Below are 17653 nucleotides of genomic sequence, written 5' to 3'. Positions count from 1 at the left end.
GTGTGTGTGTACATGTGTACAGGCAGGCAGAGAGCGGCAGACGGGGAGGGGGACAGACAGCGCTATCCAGCAGCTCCTGACCCCAGGGAGCGCCAGCAAACCCCCAGGTGGCCAAGCCCAAGTCCCCCTGACACTTCGAATGCCTCCTGAGGTCAGGCGTGGTCTAAGGGTTCACTGTAAACGCAGCAAACGATTCGATGACGCTCCACCTGCCCCTTTATGACTCCATCAACCCCTCCCCTTGCTTAGATGCTGCGGCTCCCAACACAAAGACAGAGCTGCCACCTGGGACAACAGGGGACGCCGGCGAGAGCTGCCCACACACTGATGTGAGCCTGACGACCCCCGTGCTTGCCCTGAGCCAGGGGCCGGGGTGGGGGGCTCGGGGTCTGGGGGAACGAAGGCTCATCTGAAAAGACGGCAGTGACAGGACACAGCTGAGGGTGCAGCCAGGGAGCCCGGCCAGCGGGACACTGTCCAGGACACCGGGTCACACCTGGGTTTTCTTGCTCCCCGAAGCGTGGCTACAGCCACACAGCCGGTGACAGTTCAAGGCAACCAGCACACACGACCCCCATCTGCCACAGGGGAGAATCGGGAGGTTACCTCGGTTTACCAAGAAGGACGCTTCACCAGAGCCCCTCCGCGGTCCCCTGCCCGACAACGGCACTGACAGCACCCTCCCCACCCCGACACAGACTCCTGAGGCGGCTGCCCTTCCTCTGGTTTGTGCGAAACACTGTGCATGCCTTTGCTCGCTAGCACCCCCAGTCCTGCCCTGGCTCTGCCCCAGGCACGTGGCTGCTGTGGGGAAATGAACTCCTGACCTTTGACAACATAACCTGCACGTGCCGCTCAGGGACGCCCTGAGAACGAGGCTCTAGGCAGGGAGGGTGCCGAGGGGAGATGGAGGGAGATGCACCAGCCAGGTCCCCAGTCCCCTGGGCGCAGCGCGCACCTCAGCCTCGGAGGAGGGGCAGCAGAGAGGTTCACATCCCTGAAGACCCCACCCAGCCGCAGACAGACCCACGCTCCGGGGGACTTAACACGCCTTCTTCAGTGAAGGGCAGGCCCTGAAGATCCTTCCCAGGAGGGCGGGTAGGGGGGTGAGGGGGGCCCAGTGGCAGAGGGCGCCCCGGGAGGAGGAGCCGTCTGGACTGAGCCCCGCTCTGGGCGAGGGGCACTCCAGACACAGAGCACAGCAGGGCTGAAACCCTGAGCACAGTGGACCCTCCCTGCTGGGGCCGCAGAGAGGAGGCAACAAGATGGGGAGGGGGTGAGACAAGGAACAGAGAGGTGGGGAAGGGGCTTAGGCAGAGCCCTGGTCCACCTCCTGTGTCTGAGTGGCTCCCCGGGGCTGCTGAGGCCCGTGGCCACGGCAAGAGGCACAGGGACCTAGGCTGGGCCAGCGCAGAGGACGGTGACAAGCCAGTTGTGGGCATGTCGGTGCTGAGATGTCCAGCTGGGGGTCTCAAACAGGAGTGGGACATGGAGGGAAGGCCGGCGGGGCACTGTGGATCGAGGGGCTGGGAGAGGGGGCACTCCCGCCCAGGACAGGCTGGAGAGATGTCTGAGACGGGCCAGCAATGCGGGGAGGCGGACGCTCGGCCACTGGCATCCAGGACGCGGCCTAGGACACCGGCTCTGGGGGTTCTGGGCACCAGCCCATCCGCCGTCCCCGGCCACTCAGGGTCCCTGCCGGCCCCCGGGAGGCATTGGTGACGGGGGACTTGGAAATGGAAGGAGGTGAATAGTCCTGTTGGCGCTGTCCAGGTGCCTCCCTCACCGCCCTGGTGAACCTGCAGGCCCCCCGACTGGCAGGGCAGAGACCCGCCTTTCCTTCACGTGTGTCTGCATCACTCTCCCCACAAGTTCCCCGGACGGAACACCAGACAGGCCGTGCCGAGGCCGTGCCCCCAACCCACCCTGACTTCCACCCCCAGAGGCCGTGCCTCGGGAGGGGGGACCTGGGGGACAAGCTGACAACTGAGCCCTGCCACCGCAGACACCCCTGGGTCACCGCCTGGAAGCACGGGGAGGAGACGCTCTACACAGCAAGGCTCCCACCTATGCCGGGGAAGGGGTGTCTGCTGCAGGATCACCGAGAAAACCAAAACACACCCCACGCTTGGAGAAACGACATCCCACCTCTGCCCCGTTACAGAGGGGGACCCAGCAGAGACCAGGCAGAGGTGCAGAAGCTGGGAAACGGTCCAAATGTCCCAGCCGAAGGGATCTGGAAAAGGCCCCCGCAGGCTGCCCAGCCCAGCAGGGACGACTCAGACGGCACTGGACCCCTCTCGCTGCTTGGGTGCGTACTCGAAGCCCCCCCGGGGGGGCCGAGCCGCTTGAGGGCACTGGCGATTATGGGAGAAGCACCTCGATTCACCGGAGGAGAGAGACCACCCAGGAACCATGCGCCCCAGAGACTTTCCAGAATCGCCCCTGAAATAACAGGGTCCAGACACATCACACCGACAGGTGGGGGCCAGAGCTGCAAGACTGGTCTTATCTCAAAGCCCAGAAACGCCTTCTCTCTGGTCTCCAAAGAGTTCATGTCCATGAATACTTCCTTAAGATCCAATAATTCTAAATCTGGTGGACACACACCCTGCAATCTTAGGGAAAGAATAAAGGAAAAGAAGCCAATCAAATCCGAGCCAGGTCGGGAGTGAGCTGACGGCCAAGGCGGCCCTGAGAGGGGCACAGGCCTTCCGCCCTCCCAGAGGCTCTGCTACAGCAGCTGCCGGAGTCGTGATCCTTGGGGGCTGACCTCTCGGCGTTTTGTCCTCATCTCCCCTCGGGGGGCGCCGGCAGGCCCCCCAGTCTGCTTGCTTGAGTGCGGGGACAAGTGCCAGCCCCGCGGGCTCCCCCGTGGGCGCCTCGCACCCTCAGGGCCCTGACCTCAGAGGGAGGTCACACTCGTGGGCTCCCCTAGCCCACGAGTGTGAACAGAACTTCGAGGGGAGGTTTTCACGGCCGGGGAGCCGCTCTGCTACTCACTTGCTTGGAGCCCACAGGGCGGGGCTGGGGCGCGGGGGCTGCCCAGGATCGCGGCCACGTGCCTGAACCACCGAGCCACGTGGAAGAGCTGCGCGTCGGCAGGAGGGCCTGAGAGCTGCCTGAACGCGTCCACGTCCGCCTGGGACAGGGAGAAGCCCTGGACATAGCTACGCGTGCTCAGGTGCTCGTTCAGGGCCCGCACCCTGGCTGCCTCGTCACTAATGCTCAGGACGGACCTGTAGTCGGGAGCTGCAAAGACAGAGGCACACGCGTCAGTGGGGCTGGAGGCCTGGGTGAGTCCAGAGAATGGGGTCCCAGGGTCACCCTTCTGGCTGGGAAATGTCCAGAACGGGCGGGTGCCCAGGGCTGGGGGATGGAGTGGGGAGTGACTGCCAGTGGGTTCCCATCTGGGGACGAAAATGTTTTAGAACTAGAAAGAGCGGGTGGTCGCACAACACTGTGAAGGTTCTAAACGCACTGAACTGTGCACTTTAAAATGGTTAGTTTCGTCGTTGGTGATTTTCACCTCAATTAAAGAGAAACGCACACGCACACACCCTTTTGTGCACTGGGTGCTGGGAGGGCAGGTGCTGACCCGTCCCTGGGTGGGCGATGGGTGGCGCCTAAGAACTGCAGAGCTCTCCAAACCCGGCACCAGTGAGGCTTCTAGCAGCCAAGGCCCAGCTCCTGGGAGGACCACGGCCCCGCCCCCGGAAATGCCTGCCAGAGGGGGCCAACCGTCCAGCCAGCACCTGGCACAAGCCTGCCCCCCTTCAGGGACCTGAGGCCACTCCTCTGCCTTGGAATCCTCAGGAAGGACGTGGGAGGACAGAAGTCCAGCCCGAGCGAGGACCAGGCAGCAGGCACAGCCGGCAGACGGCACTGATTCCACTGAGCCCCTCCTCCCCCCCTGCTGCCCGAGACCCTCACCTCCTCCCTACGTCCCCGATCACTGCTCCAACTACCCTGCGGATGCGTTCATCACCTGCTGGCTGGGGGGGCGCAGTAGGAGATCGGGGGGAGGGGCGCAGACCAGTCCCTGAAGCTGCAGGAGGGAGCCTGGTCCCCTAGTCCACGAGTGTGAACAGGGCCCAGCGCCTGTTCCCTTCCACACAGACACACCCTGAGCCCCGGAGTCGGCTCCGAGTGGGAGAGCACAAGCCCGGTTTCTCACTCTCCCTGGGAACGGGGCAGACACCCTGACACCGCAGCCCTTCGCGGCCAGCTGCCTGACACCACGAGATCCCTGGGTCACCGTGCTGGAGCCAGAGTGGGATGGCTCCGAGCGGGGAGGAGATATGGGCCGACACCGGCCAGGCCTGGCACAGAAACAGGAACTTCGCCCCGACCAAGCCCACAGGACGCCTGCAAACAGACAGCAGAGCACACGTGTGGGGAAGCAGCTGTGCACACGAGACCCTCCTGCACCGTCTCCACCGTGGGAAACCCTTCCGTCAGGGCCTACCTGGAGCTGCCTTCCTGGGCACGGGGGTGAGACGGAAGGAGCCAACAGAAGGGCCAAAGCCGGCAGCATCTCCGGACGTCCTCAGGTGCCCCACGGAGGGGCTGCGACCATCCAGGGCCCAGCCTCCCGGAGGCTGGCTTCTCGGGGACCTCCTGAATCCCGACCTCTTCATCCCCAGGACAGGCATGGGCACCAGGGAAACGTCTTCCCTGGGCTCTCAAGCCCAGGCTTTCCAGGAAGACCGGCATGCTTGCCTGCCCACCGCACCGCGGGGGCGCCAGCCCAGGGTGGCCCTGAGGCGCACGGCTAGGAATACCCTTCTGCCCGTTACAGAATACCGTCAGAGCACCCCGCGCCATGCCCTTGGGTACTGCAGGCCTCCACCTTTAAACGTACCCGGAACCCAGCCCTCTCACCCCAACTGCCATGGCAGGTCCAGCCCTCCTCTCGCCTGGCCCCCGGGATGCAGGCGCCCCTGCTGGTATCCGGGCTTCACAGGACACCGTGGCCAGAGTGGCCCATGCTCCTTCTCTAGACCCCCCGTCCCACCAAGAGTGGTCCTCGCGCCGGCCAGGAGGGCCACCACACCCTTCTGACCTCAGCTCCCGCCCCCGCCCCTCATGCCCCCTGCCCTGCCTGCCTGGAAGCCTCCCCCAGACACAGCCAGCCTCCCTCCCTTCCTCGGGGCTCCACGGGTGTCCCCTTTTCTGTTGGGTCCTCCCGGGCACTGTTCCAAGTGAGCCCCCGCCCCCCGGGGCCCCGACCCCTTCCTGCTTTATTTCTCCACAGCGCTTATTTCTAACACACACACTTCCCTGCTTTCTTTCCTTTACTGTCTGCCCCACCCCCCGGGATTTTATCCGATTCATGCACTCAGCATATGCTCAGCCTCTAGAACCAAGCCTGGAACGTTCTGAAGACACTCAGTGAATTTGCTGAACGAGTGGATGGGCGGCAGATGCACCTCGAAGTGCAGGCCTGCCCGCGGGAGGCCGGCATCACCTGTCACTCCAGGGCCTCGTAAGCCCCCTCCCGGGAAGCACCCGGCACCCAGACACCAGGGTGGGGACCCGGCTGAGTGTAAGAAGGCTTCTGACCCGTGGCGGGCTGCGCTGGGGCCCTGCTGCCCGAGGGCGCACACCTACAGGGGGCGCTGCTTTTGTTCCACACCTGACCTAGCAGGAGAAGCAGCTGCTTTCCACTCCAGTTCCTGGAAGTGTCGGAGGAAGCAAAGAGAGACACAGAGGCGGCCCCTCCCGCCCAAGGTGCCAGTGGGAAGCCTGGGGAACCCACGAGGGCCCTGGAGCAGCGCCAGCCAGCTCGCCTTCCTTCCCGGGAGCAGGTGGCTGGCTCTAGGGACCCAGCCTGAGGGCTCAGATCCCCTCTGAGACAGTGAAGGAAGGCCAGGCGGGCCCGTGCCCCCCACCCCTCTCTGACAGGACCGCTCTGTCCCACCCAGGGAGAAGGAAGCAGCACCTGCCGGGGCGGCCCTGGGCACCGGGAAACCTAACGCTACAGAAATTCCTTGGCACGGAGTCTTCCTTCCAGGGAACTTTACTGCACCTGGCACGGTTCCCTGGCAGCCCTGCCAGCCCGTCAGGAGTCGGCAAGCGTGCTCCTTTCTCGTGATGGAGAAAGTTCAGTTCACGAAAGCTAAGTCAGAGGACCTGCCAGAGGGTGGACAGAGCCGGGGCGGTGGGTGGGGGGACGCATCCCGGAGCGGGCCAGGCCATCCTTCGGCAGCTGGTCACCCGACACCGACCCTCCAAGCTCCCTCTGCCCGTCTCCGAGCATCCCTCTGGTGCAGCCATCTATGCCAGGACACAGGAGGGAGGGGAAGGAAGCCCCTCTCTGAGAAGCTGTGTGGTCTCCCAGCTCCCCCTGCCCCTTTACCCCCAGGACAGCACTGGACAGACAGACTTCCCTCACTCCGGAACTACTCCAGGGAACACAGACCCCCGGGAACTTGCCTGGCCTTGACGTCGGCTACCCTGGAGGAGTGCGCTCACAGGGCATTTTATTTCCCTCTCTTTTCTTCGCTGTGCACATTTTCTACAATAAGCGTATGTTACTTTTACAATGAGAAAAACACGTCAACCATTCTACCAACACGATGGCTTTAAAGCACTAATGAAGCAGTTCAGGGGACAAGGGCTCAGCGGGGTCTGCACCCCTCCCTCACCCGGCGGGCTCCTCTCAAGGGCAAATCAGGCTCACACAACACACGCCTGGTAAAGCTGGTGAGCGTTAGTGAAATCACACTTGTAAACTGTTTGAAATATGCCGGGCACACAGCCGGCGCCCGGCAGTTGCCATTACTCTTATTTTAATCGCTCCTGTGTTACTACTATTGAAACTGCCTGGAGGCGTTTACCCAGGGGTCACACACGCATTTAAAAAGCCCCGTCTGGAGCAGGGAGCCCGCAGGGCAGAGCGGGACAGTCATGGGGTCACCGTGGCAGCTGTGGCTAAGCGTGACTTGAGGAAACAAATTTAAAAATTGGTCAGCTTTCAAGTGGCCCTGGGTTTGGGCCAGACTGCGGTCTGGCTATCAGCCCGTGATGCCAAGATGAGAGGAGATGGTTCCCGAGCAGGGCGCCCACTGGCCACGCTGGCCCTCCCCAGGGAGCCCCACGCACACGCCACACCCACCGCCAGGTCCACCGCAGGTCCATCCAGAAATGCATCGCAGGACACACACCTTCTGACTGTGGGAAGGCCCTAAACGTGGACCGTGGTCTTCACAGTTTAGAAGACGCTTACTGAACTCGCACAAACGCAAGAACCAGCTAAGGAACCGAATTCACACCAAGCCGTCACCTCCCCTGGCCCCTTCCCGTCAGCATTCACACCTGCTGGACAGCAGTCCGCGGCCTGCTTTCTCCCACCCCCTCCTCCGCTCCAGCCAGGCTCCCGCTCAGTGAGGCTCCAGCGCAGTGGCAGCAGGGCCAGCTCCTGGAAGCACCCGTTCCAGGCCCACCTGAGACCTTTGGAATCGGAACCTGGGTGGGGCGGGTGCAGAGCTCAGGAGCCCCCAGGCGGCTTGCTGAAGCGCAGGCCCCTTCACCGCAGGTCTGCCCTCCTCCTAAGCTCCCAGGCCCAGCGCAGCGGGGGTCTGCACCCCTCCCGCACTTGCTGAAGGCCTCTCGGGTCCACACCTTGCAAGGCCCCGGCGGCACCCGGCCCTGTGGATCAGATCCTTTCTGCAAAGGCTCCTCCAGCTTCCCTGGCCCGCCTCTGCAGCTGCCCCTCCCCCGGGTCCCTCTTCAGGCCCACTTTTCTTTCCTGTGGGGCTTCCCAGCCTGCCCAGGTGGCTCTCAGAACGGGGACTGGAAAAGCCTTCTCAAACGAATGCATCCCCTCCTCACACGAATCTCATAAAGGAGAGAGGTGCATGCACCTGGCGGCAATGCCACCCACTCCCGGCACCCAGGACCTCCTCCCACAGGCCCTCTCTAGCGCCCCCTTCCGTCCTGAGCACCAGCCCTGGAGGCCCAGCGGTCACGTGTCCACAGGGTGCTCCCAAGCATCATGTCTCGCCCTCCAACTGGGGACAAGTCCGGGAACGGTACAGCCACCTTCCCCACTGGGTCTGAAGCTGGGTGGCTGTTTCTTTCATCCCACAGCAAACCCAGCACCTGCCCCGGTCCTCCCCAGACTGTCCACTTCTCACACCCACCACCGCCACGGGCCCAGGCCGCCGGTTACCACCGTCTTGGGTTCTTCCTGCTCTCCCTGCCTTGGTACACGCGGGGGAGGGGGCAGATATCTTGCCAGAACGCAAAGACAAGACCCAAATTCCGCAAATGTGCGCAAGGCCCTTGCAGACCTGGTCCTGTGGCCCATCTCCAGCCCCCTCCCCCCTCTGGCCTCAGGAACTTGCCGGAAAGCAGTGCTGCTGGCCCTCAGGTCTTAGTGCACGAGGTGCTCTCTGCCAGGACTCCCGCTCCTCTTTTTTCTCTAGGATCAGCTTCCAGCCTCTCTCGGGAGGCTCCCTACCTGCCCTGCAGCCAGGCCCTCCCTCAGGAGCAGAGCACAGGGGGCTCCCCAGACCCAGGCTCTCTGTCTCGGGGCTCCGGGGCTGGGCTTGGCCAGGAGGCTAATGCCCACAGCAGCGTCCGGACCTGCCCCAGCAGGGCCTCCGGCGTGATTCCCTGCACTCCGCCCTGCCCACAGGGCAGCTGGCAGAGGAGGACCCGGCCAAGTTTCTGGCAGATTGTGGGCCCTGAACCACCTCCGTAGACTCAGGCCACCCGGCAGCACACGCACTGGGGAGTGACCAAGAGAGGAATGGCCCATGCAACCTGGGGAGGCATTGGGCTTCTGGGCTCCGGCCACCCTGCCCCGCTGGACGGAAGGCCCAGGAAGGCCGAGACGCTCCTCCAGGCATGCTGCATCTCCACGCCCAGCAGCGTCCGGCAGAGCCGGTGCCTGAAGCAGATCTACTGAATAAATAAAGTGACAGATCTATTTAAGGAAATTATTTTGAACCACTCGGGCAATTTCCCACAGAAACAGCAGATGTGAATCTTTCACGTGGGATTTTTAGGTCATGAGGACCATCGTGACCTGATGCCCTGAGGACACGCAGGTGATCAGACGGCACCACTGCCCGGGGACAGCAGTGTGGACACTGGGAACGGTTTAATCTCCCCCCGAGGACACTATCTCTCACAACTCTTAAGGCGTAAATACCAGGAGACTGTGGGTTCAGGGATGAGCAAATGTCTGTAGTCTATAAACATGTACGTTTCATTTTTTCTCTGGGAAACACAGGAAAGTGTTTCCTCCTCTGGTCTGCCTTGACGCCCTCTGGAATTGGGGTGCTTGCTGTTCATCTGAATAGAGTCATCAAAGGCAGCAAGGCAGCGCAGTCAACATCCCTGCTGCAGTCACACAGGCCCTGGCTAGCTGTGTGACCTTGGACAATCACTCAGCTTCTCTGAACCTCAGGATTCTCGCCTGCACAGGAAGATAAGGGCAGTATCGACCACAAAGGGCTGCTCTGAGGATTACAGGCCCCCCGCAGATGCATTTAGCACAGACTCATGCTAAGAAAAAAAGCTAGCTGCATTGTTATTACGAAGAACCTTTGAATTAAACTGCATAAAAAATTAAACTGCAAATCTGACCTAACACACAGCCACCAAAGTGGCCCGATCTGCAGGGCAAAGCCTCTGACACGTGCTCCATCCACCCCGGGGTCCTCGGGGATGAGACTCGTCTTTCTAAAAACACTGGGCCCTGGAACAGGCTGCACGTTCAAGCTACAAAGGAAAAGCTTTAACCCCAGTGGCAGGGAACCAAATGGACATTCTGAGCCAACTTAAGGAAGATGACCAGAAATGGGAAGAATATTCTAGACGAGGGTCTCCTTAAAAAGTCCGGAACGATGGTCACTTTCGATAAATCCAACCTTGAGAATGAAAAGCATTCAGAACCCGGAAACCAAGAATGTCTAGAACTCTGGTATCAATCTCCAGAAACAGGCCAGTTCTTACCAAGGCTCTGGAAACCTCAAGTTCCTAAGCGATTAAAAAACCAAAACCCCAAAATCAAATACGTCAGTTGTGTTCACAAATGAAGAAGGAAGGAAAGAAGGAAGGAAGACAGAAAAGAAACAAGCTCGGGCTCTCAACCCGGACACAGCCCCCATTTCATGCCAAGTGTTCTTCTCAACCCTTAACCTCTACCAGCCCCTTTAATGCCCACTACATCCTCCGAGCGGGGACGTGTTACCCTGCTGCGCGTGAGGAAGGGGCAGAGGTGGGCCCCCAGCCCGGCTCGCTCAGAAGACTGGGGTGTCAACCACGCTGCTATGTTACAGGAGTCCGGGTGCACTTCTGAGGGCCGAGGGCCGAGGCTCCAGGTGGGTAGAGATGGCGCTGGAATCCAGGCACACCTGTCGGGTGGAATGCGGGGCGCCCGGAAGGTGGGTACCACAGCAGCCCTGTCAGCAGGGGCCGCCCACGTCACTGGGTTACCCAGGTGGTCAGAGCTCCCGCCTGGAACCCCAGGAGCAAGAGGGATCACAGGGCTCCAGGAAGCCTGCACAGCCTAAACCCGTCAGCCCGGGGAATAAATACTACACACTCAGAGTTCTTCCTGAAGAAAGTCTGCTCCAGACGAGGGAATCCAGGGACAACCTCCGGTCTGTCTGGCACCTACAATCTCGCCTGAGGGAGGGGAGCAAGGGCCCAGCGCTCCCTGGAGTCTGCCTGTGGGCGGCGTGTCTACCGGCTGGCGACACGAGTGACTCTGGTGGGCAGAGCCAGAGCTGCTCACGGAACCTCGGAGGGGGCAATAAAGTGGGGCAATAACGCTGTGACCACGCAGGTCCCAATGGCCACTGTCTGCAGCCGCAGATGAAAGCCTTCGTTAAACCCCAAGCCCTTTCCTGTATGTCCGCGTACCCTGTTTCCTCGGCCTCATTTTCCTAAGTGCCAACCCGGGTGCTGCCCGGGCTGGGCGGAAACGAAAACCACCCTAGGGCTGTGCCTGTCCTCCAAAGTCCAGGGGACAGGAGGGGCGAGGTCCGGCCCAGGGACCGGCGGGGGAAACGCAGGGCCACGTCCTGGGGTCAAGGCGCAATGGAACCTGGAGGACCCAAGGAGGGAACCGAGTCTGGGGACGGGGTGGCCTCGGCAGTTCCGGGTCCGGAGTCGGGTCCCCGCGAGGTTGGAGGAGCGGGGCCTGCCGGGGGCGCCCGGGGGTCGCGCCCCGCCCTCTGCGCGCCCTCAGACCCGCCCCTCAGGGACCTGGCGCCCCCTCAGATCCCCGGTGGCCCCTCCGCCCCTCGGCCCGGGGTCGCCCCCGCTGGCCCGCCCGCCGCGCGCACTCACCGTGCTCCGCGGAGGAACCTGCCATCGTTGGAACGCCGCACTCGCGGCCGCGCCGACAGCTTCCCAGAATCTGACGCAACCACCGCCCCGGAAGTCCCGCCGGAGGCGGTGCGCCTTCCGGGACACGCCCAGTCGCTAGGCAACCGCCGCGGGCTCGAGACGCCGCAGGCCGGGGCATGCTGGGAGTTGTAGTTCCTACTGCGCTGCGGCCAGTGCCCTTGAGCAGGGGTGCCCAGCTCCCGGGTTGCGGACCGGTAGCGGTCCGCGGCCTGTTAGGAACCGGGCCGCACAGCAGGAAGTGAGAGGCGGAAGGGCGAAGCTTCATCTCCCGCTCCCCATCTCTCGCATTACCGCCTGAACCATCCGCCCACCCACCCACTTCCGTGGAAAAATTGTCTCCCAGGGTCCGGGGAGGGAGGACCAGTTGGAAGGAGGCTTAGAGGAGGGGATTGGGAATGGGTGGGAAGTGCATTCCATGCAGAGGGTACTGTCCTGCAAGTGATACCAACAGAGAGCATGCCACTGAGAAATTCAGCCTGACCGCAGGGCAGGCTGGAGCAGCCCTGGCGAGAGTTGGAGCCTGGGGCAAAGGCTAGGGCTGGCGCTTCTTGAAGCATCTTGTAAGCAAAGTCAGGAATGGCAGAGACCCAGCAGGCTTGACTGGATTTGTGCTGTAGACCTCTCATTCCAGCTGCTGTGTGGCGGTGGAGTGGATTAGGGAAAGCCAGGAGGAAAGCAAGACTTGGCAGGAAGCCTTTTCGATAGTCTGTAGGAGAGGAGACGGTGCCCTGGACCAGCAGGGTGAGCAGGCAGATCTGGGAGAGCCATGAGGGGCAGCAGATGCTGGGATGGGGTGGGGCGGGTGAGCGAGGTGAGGGCCGGGGATGACACCCACGTTTCAGTCCTGAGAGAGACTGGTGGTTATGGCATTTCCTTTAATAATGAACTTGAAGACACTTGGTGCTGGGTGGAAGAAAGCAGCTGGTTTGTCAGCATTTCCAAGGACTGATGATGTTTGGGGTGAGTGAGAAAGGGGGGCAGGGTGGAGCACACACTCTGTATGGACAGGGTTGTCATTCCCAGAGACAGAGGCCCCGGGGGGAATAACACAAACGAGGAGAAGAGGCTTCTCTGGCGTTTAATCCCCATTCTAGAGTCCCTCAGCCCACAGATCACATCCTCAGGGCCTGTGCCTTCCTCTGTGTAAGATACCATCTCCCAAGGACATCACACTCAAGCTTCTGCACACACAGGGAATGAAAAGAAACACTTAGGATGGAAATTTTATTAGGTAAAGAAAAAGTATAAAAGCAAGTATTGCTAAATTGTACAACTTTTTGGCAAAAGCGTATCTTTGGCATTAAAACTTTAACAGTTTAAGCTACTTTTCTAAAGAATTATGCTAAATGCAAAGAAAAAAATCTCATAACATTACATACCGTGTGATTCTAGTTATTTGACATTTTGAAATGGCAAAAATCATAGAAATAAAGACAAGTGAATACCAGAAGTTAATGCGGGAAGAAGGTGGATGCGGCTACACCTGAAACAAACACAACATTGTCAATCAACTGTACTCCAATATAAAATAAAGTTAAAAAAAAAAGATGCAACATTAAAAAAAAAAGGGCAACATGAGTGGTCCTTGTGATGATGGAAAGGTTGGGTATATTCACTGTGTCAGTGTCATTATCCTGTTTCCGTCTTGTAAATAAGTTCATTTCTATTATATTTTAGATAGCACATATGAGCGATATCATATGATATTTCTCTTTCTCTGTCTTACTTCACTCAGTATGACAATCTCTAGGTCCATCCACGTAGCTGCAAATGGCATTCTTTTTTATGGCTGAGTTAATATTCCATTGTATGTATACCACATCTTCTTTGTTCGTTCCTCTGTCGATGGACACTTAGGTTGCTTCCATGTCTTGGCTATTGTGAATAGTGCTGCTGTGAACATTGGGGTGCATGTATCTTTTGGAATTAGAGTTTTCTCCAGATGTATGCCCAGGAGTGGGATTGCTGGATCATATGGTAACTCTATTTTTAGTTTCTTAAGGAACCTCCATACTATTCTCCATAGTGGCTGCATCAATTTACATTCTCACCAACAGTGTAAGAGGATTCCCTTTTATCTACACGCTCTCAAGCATTTGTTATTTGTAGACTTCTTGATGACGACCATTCTGACCGGTGGGAGGTGATACGTCGTTGTAGTTCTGATTTGCATTTCTCTGATAATTAGTGATGTTGAGCATCTTTCCCTGTGCCTATTGGCCATCTGTTTGTATTCTTTGGAGAAATGTCTGTTTAGGTCTTCTGCCCATTTTTTGCTTTGTTTTGTTGTTTCTTCTGCCCAGTTTAAAAAATTTAATTTATTTTTTATATTGGAGTGTAGTTGATATACAACGCTGTGTTCGTTTCAGGTATACAGCTAAGTGATGCAGTTATACATATACATATAAGCATTCTTTTTCAGATTCTTTTCCCATAGAGGTTATCACAGAATACTGAGCAGAGCCTTCTGCCCATTTTTGATAGGGATAGTCTGGTCCCAGGGCCAGGTATGGACCAGCGTCTCTGACTACTCAGAGTGGCCTGTGGGTTGCCTGTCACCAACTTCCTTGTGCCTATTCATGGAGCACCTGCTCAATGCCACGCCCTGTCCCAGGTCATGCAGACGTCATGGTGACTCTGAGATCAAGGAGTTGGTGGGGGCAGAAGGACAACCACCAAACTCTCCTGGCCGCAGAGCCTAGGGAAATGCTCCGAGGAACGTGAGCCCATCCAGTGCAATCAGCCGTCCCCTGGGATCCCATCTCTGCCACACTGGCCACAGGCAGTGCCCCTGACGGAGAAGCACCTTTGCTTGTGGGCAGAGCTGATGTCCCCATTGGAAGTTTATACAGAATCCATTTGGATAAGGACCGCAGTTCCATCTGGGATTCATGAAGTTTCTGGTGGGATCAGAACTGGAAAAGAAGTTCAGATCCGGGCTTCCCTGGTGGCGCAGTGGCTGAGAGTCCGCCTGCCGATGCAGGGTACACGGGTTCGTGCCCCGGTCCGGGAAGATCCCACATGCCGCGGAGCGGCTGGGCCCGTGAGCCATGGCCGCTGGGCCTGCGCGTCCGGAGCCTGTGCTCTGCAACAGGAGAGGCCACAACAGTGAGAGGCCCGCGTACCGCAAAGAAAAGAAAAGAAAAAAAAAAAGAAGCTCAGACCCTACCCATCCAGGACACTGCGTAAAGTAACAGCCCTGTGTCAGAAAAGAGTTTATTGGGAGCGCTCTGCATGCACCTAAGATACCTTCTGCAACCAATTTGTTTATAATTTGCGAACATATCTGTAGCTCCATGTTGTGGAGGGCAGCCATGAGTTAAATACAGAAATGTCCCTCCCTAGCCCATTCCTCCGCCTGAGGAGCTCTTCCAGATTTCCTGGATGTTGGGGTTCCCATATCTCATCATTTTCTTCTAGTCCAGTAAACCCCATAACATCGTCCAGTTACTTTCTGGAACCTCATGTCTGAATTCACAATAGATCTTATTGATGGATGAAAACAATAAAAGCAAAAAGGGAGAGTTTGTTTACGTTCCTGGGAGGCCCGTGGAGCATCCTCTGTAACTCGGCTCCCAGGAGTGTGGCCCTAGAGGTGCTTCCACCTGCCCTGAGCCCACGACCTGGGAAGCCCTGCGCCAGCCCAGATGATCCCACAGAAGGGATCAGGCCCAGGGGCCAGGAGGCCAAGGTCTGGCCATGACCTGCTGTGTCTCTTGACACGTCTGTTGCTCATTCATTACTGGTGCCAATGAACCTGGGAGAAGGAACCCCAGGCAAGTCAGAAGCCCTGTGGATAAAGCATCTGCTGACGTCCGCCCTGCCCTGCCCCTCTCACATGCCACGCAGCCATGGGCTGTGAGGTGCTCCGGACGGGTGGGCCTCCTGGCGTCAGCGGGGGGACCAGGTTAGGCCTTGAGACCTGGGGCAAGTTTTGTAGCCTCTCTGAGCTTTGGATTGTCGTGTTTTAAATCTGTAAAATGGGGCAGCCTCCCAGAGCTGTTAGAATAAGATCATAAAAAGCACCTGGCACGCAGCATGTGCTCGATAAATCTTGCCTTTTTTGCCCCTAAGCCCGTAGCATCCCAGCCATGGGGACCCACTGATCTAGGGTTAGATAAGTATTCCCATCACCCACTCATACTTTCTCTTAAAAACAGGAATGTATAATAAAATTAAAACAACATCCAATCCTTCTTTATGAACCCCACAAAACTTATATCTGGCAAATATCTGTTTCTCTACTGTCATTGGTGAATGTGAAAAAGTGGATCTCAAGTCCACAGGAAAGTTCCCTAAGCTTCGGGTAGGCAGGTGGTCCCCCGTCTCAAAAATAAAGACGTTAGGCCTTAGCATTCATGTCAAAGAAGGAAGACTTTTAAAAAACATATATTTATTTATTTGGCCGCACCAGGTCTTAGTTGCGGCACACGGGATCTCTGTTGCAGCATGCGAGATCTTTAGTTGTGGCATGTGGGATCTATTTCCCCAGTAAGGGATCGAACCCAGGCCCCCTGCATTGGGAGCCACTGGACTATCAGGGAAGTCCCAACAAGGAAGATTTAGCCTAAACAAATAAACGAGAAAAATTTGTTAACAAAAATTTGTTAACAAAAAAAATGTTAACAAATAAAAAAAGAAAATGAAGAATTTAGACTGCTTACCAACACAGGAAACGTCCTTCAAAAACTACTTTTGTTCATATTCCTGCAGAGAGAAGAGAATGAAATGGTTCCAGGAGCAGAAACCTGTGCGGCCTCTTAGAGGAATTCTACGGAAATAGAACCAGAACCTGGTTTCTTGTGGGAGCTGTGGGTGGGGCCGGTGGGCCTCTATCAACATGATAAGACCCCTGAGTCAGCCCGTGGGGAGTCACCCCCACTCCATCCCCCCACGGGTAGCAGAGAGCTCACAGCCCAGCGTGTCCTCTGGGTCACGCTCCCCCAGGACACGGCCTGGGCGTGCGGGTGACACCGTGCCGTCACGGCTGCCCCTGCTTGGGCGGGCGGGGGTCCCTGATGCTCTGCATGTGCTCCTGACTCTTCCCAGACCCAGGCCCTGCTCCTTCCCCCCCGGGGGGTGCGGGTAACAGCTGAACAATGTCACCTGTCGGTGACCTGCTCTCTGGATAAGACAATGGAGAGGACACAGGTCTACAGACATGCACTGTGGACAAATATTAGGGACTTATCCACACAGCCTCCTAGTTCAGGGAAATCCGAGCATGGACGGGACACCAGACAGATGAAAGCTGACCACCCGTCTGAAGGAGCTGCCACGAGCACGGGGTTCTCCCTGGGTGAGGCCAGGCGTTCCTTGAGATGCCCGGGCCTGAGGCCAGGAGCCTGACCACGTGGTTCAAATCTCAGCTCTGCCTCTGCCCACGGCCGGCAAGGACTCACTGCTCTGTCCCATGGCTGGTAAAAAGGGTAAGAACAGCTGCCCTGTTACAGCACAGCCCCAGAGGGACACCCAGGGACCGGCACGTCACCCTGACCTGACCCTCGGCAGGGGCCCCAACTTCTGCATTTTATTCGTCTCAGGAGCCCTGGAGAATCCGACAAAAGTCACAGGCCGGCTCCCTGAAATGATGCATGAGGGCGCAGGACCCATGGAACCTACAGTCTCCGGACTTCTCAAGCCCCGTGGCTGTGCAAGGGTAGCCCAGGGGTCCATGATCTCCTCCCAGTCTCCCCTTTCTTCAACCCCTGACCTTGCCCTGCCTTAGGGTTGCTCGTCACTCAGCAACACTGGCCCTCCCGCAGGGCCACTTAGTGGGTGTCTGATCATTTGTCAAACCCCATTCAGGTGTCACCCACTCGGGAAAGCCCCCAGCAGCCCCACAGCGGAGGATAGGAACCGTCGCTTCCTGCTGTGCACGGCTGGACACGGCCCACCGGGGACAATCCCACCCATCTCGGGATCCATCCCACACCCTGCCCCTGCAGCCCCGTGTTCTCCAGATGCCAAGCCCGGCACCCAGGGGGTGCTTGGCCCAGCTCTGCTGACAGCGCAGGAGGCTTCAGGTCCAGCACCAGCGGGCTGTGCCTCGTCGGTCCTGCTGCTTCCCAGCCCTGGGGCCCAGCGAGGACACACGCTGAGCCTCTGCCCCCCCCCGGGTGCCATGGTCCCCTGGTTACCGAGTCCAAGCTCGTGCTGCTCACCGCACACAGGCCAATAAGTCAGACATGAGGTGTTGAGACAAGGAATACTTTATTCGGAAAGCCGGCAGACCGAGAAGATGGCAGACTTATGTCTCAAAATAACCACCTTATCGGAGTCT

At 58.5% G+C, this 17653-nt stretch overlaps 1 protein-coding gene across 2 annotated transcripts in view; it reads right to left on the bottom strand.

Annotated features, from left to right (window-relative positions):
* Window positions 1–11384, bottom strand: part of CARS1 (cysteinyl-tRNA synthetase 1) — a 47039-nt gene extending 35655 nt beyond the window's left edge. Inside the window, exons 1-2 of one of the 2 annotated variants that reach the window (XM_082660721.1) lie at window positions 11311–11353; window positions 3004–3252 (exon numbers count right to left, since the gene is read on the bottom strand). In XM_082660721.1, the coding sequence (XP_082516847.1) occupies window positions 3004–3252; window positions 11311–11335 (274 nt within the window). In that variant the 5' untranslated portion in view covers window positions 11336–11353. Of the gene's footprint in view, window positions 1–3003; window positions 3253–11310 lie in introns of both variants that reach the window. The other variant, XM_082660722.1, reaches the window with a different exon arrangement.
* Window positions 11385–17653: the final 6269 nt, after the last annotated feature.

This window comes from Grampus griseus, assembly GCF_964374135.1.
Source record: "Grampus griseus genome assembly, chromosome: 8".
Taxonomy (NCBI): Eukaryota; Metazoa; Chordata; class Mammalia; order Artiodactyla; family Delphinidae; genus Grampus; species Grampus griseus.
The sequence above is the reverse complement of the archived record's forward strand: the minus strand, read 5'-3'. Positions and strand labels throughout refer to the sequence as shown.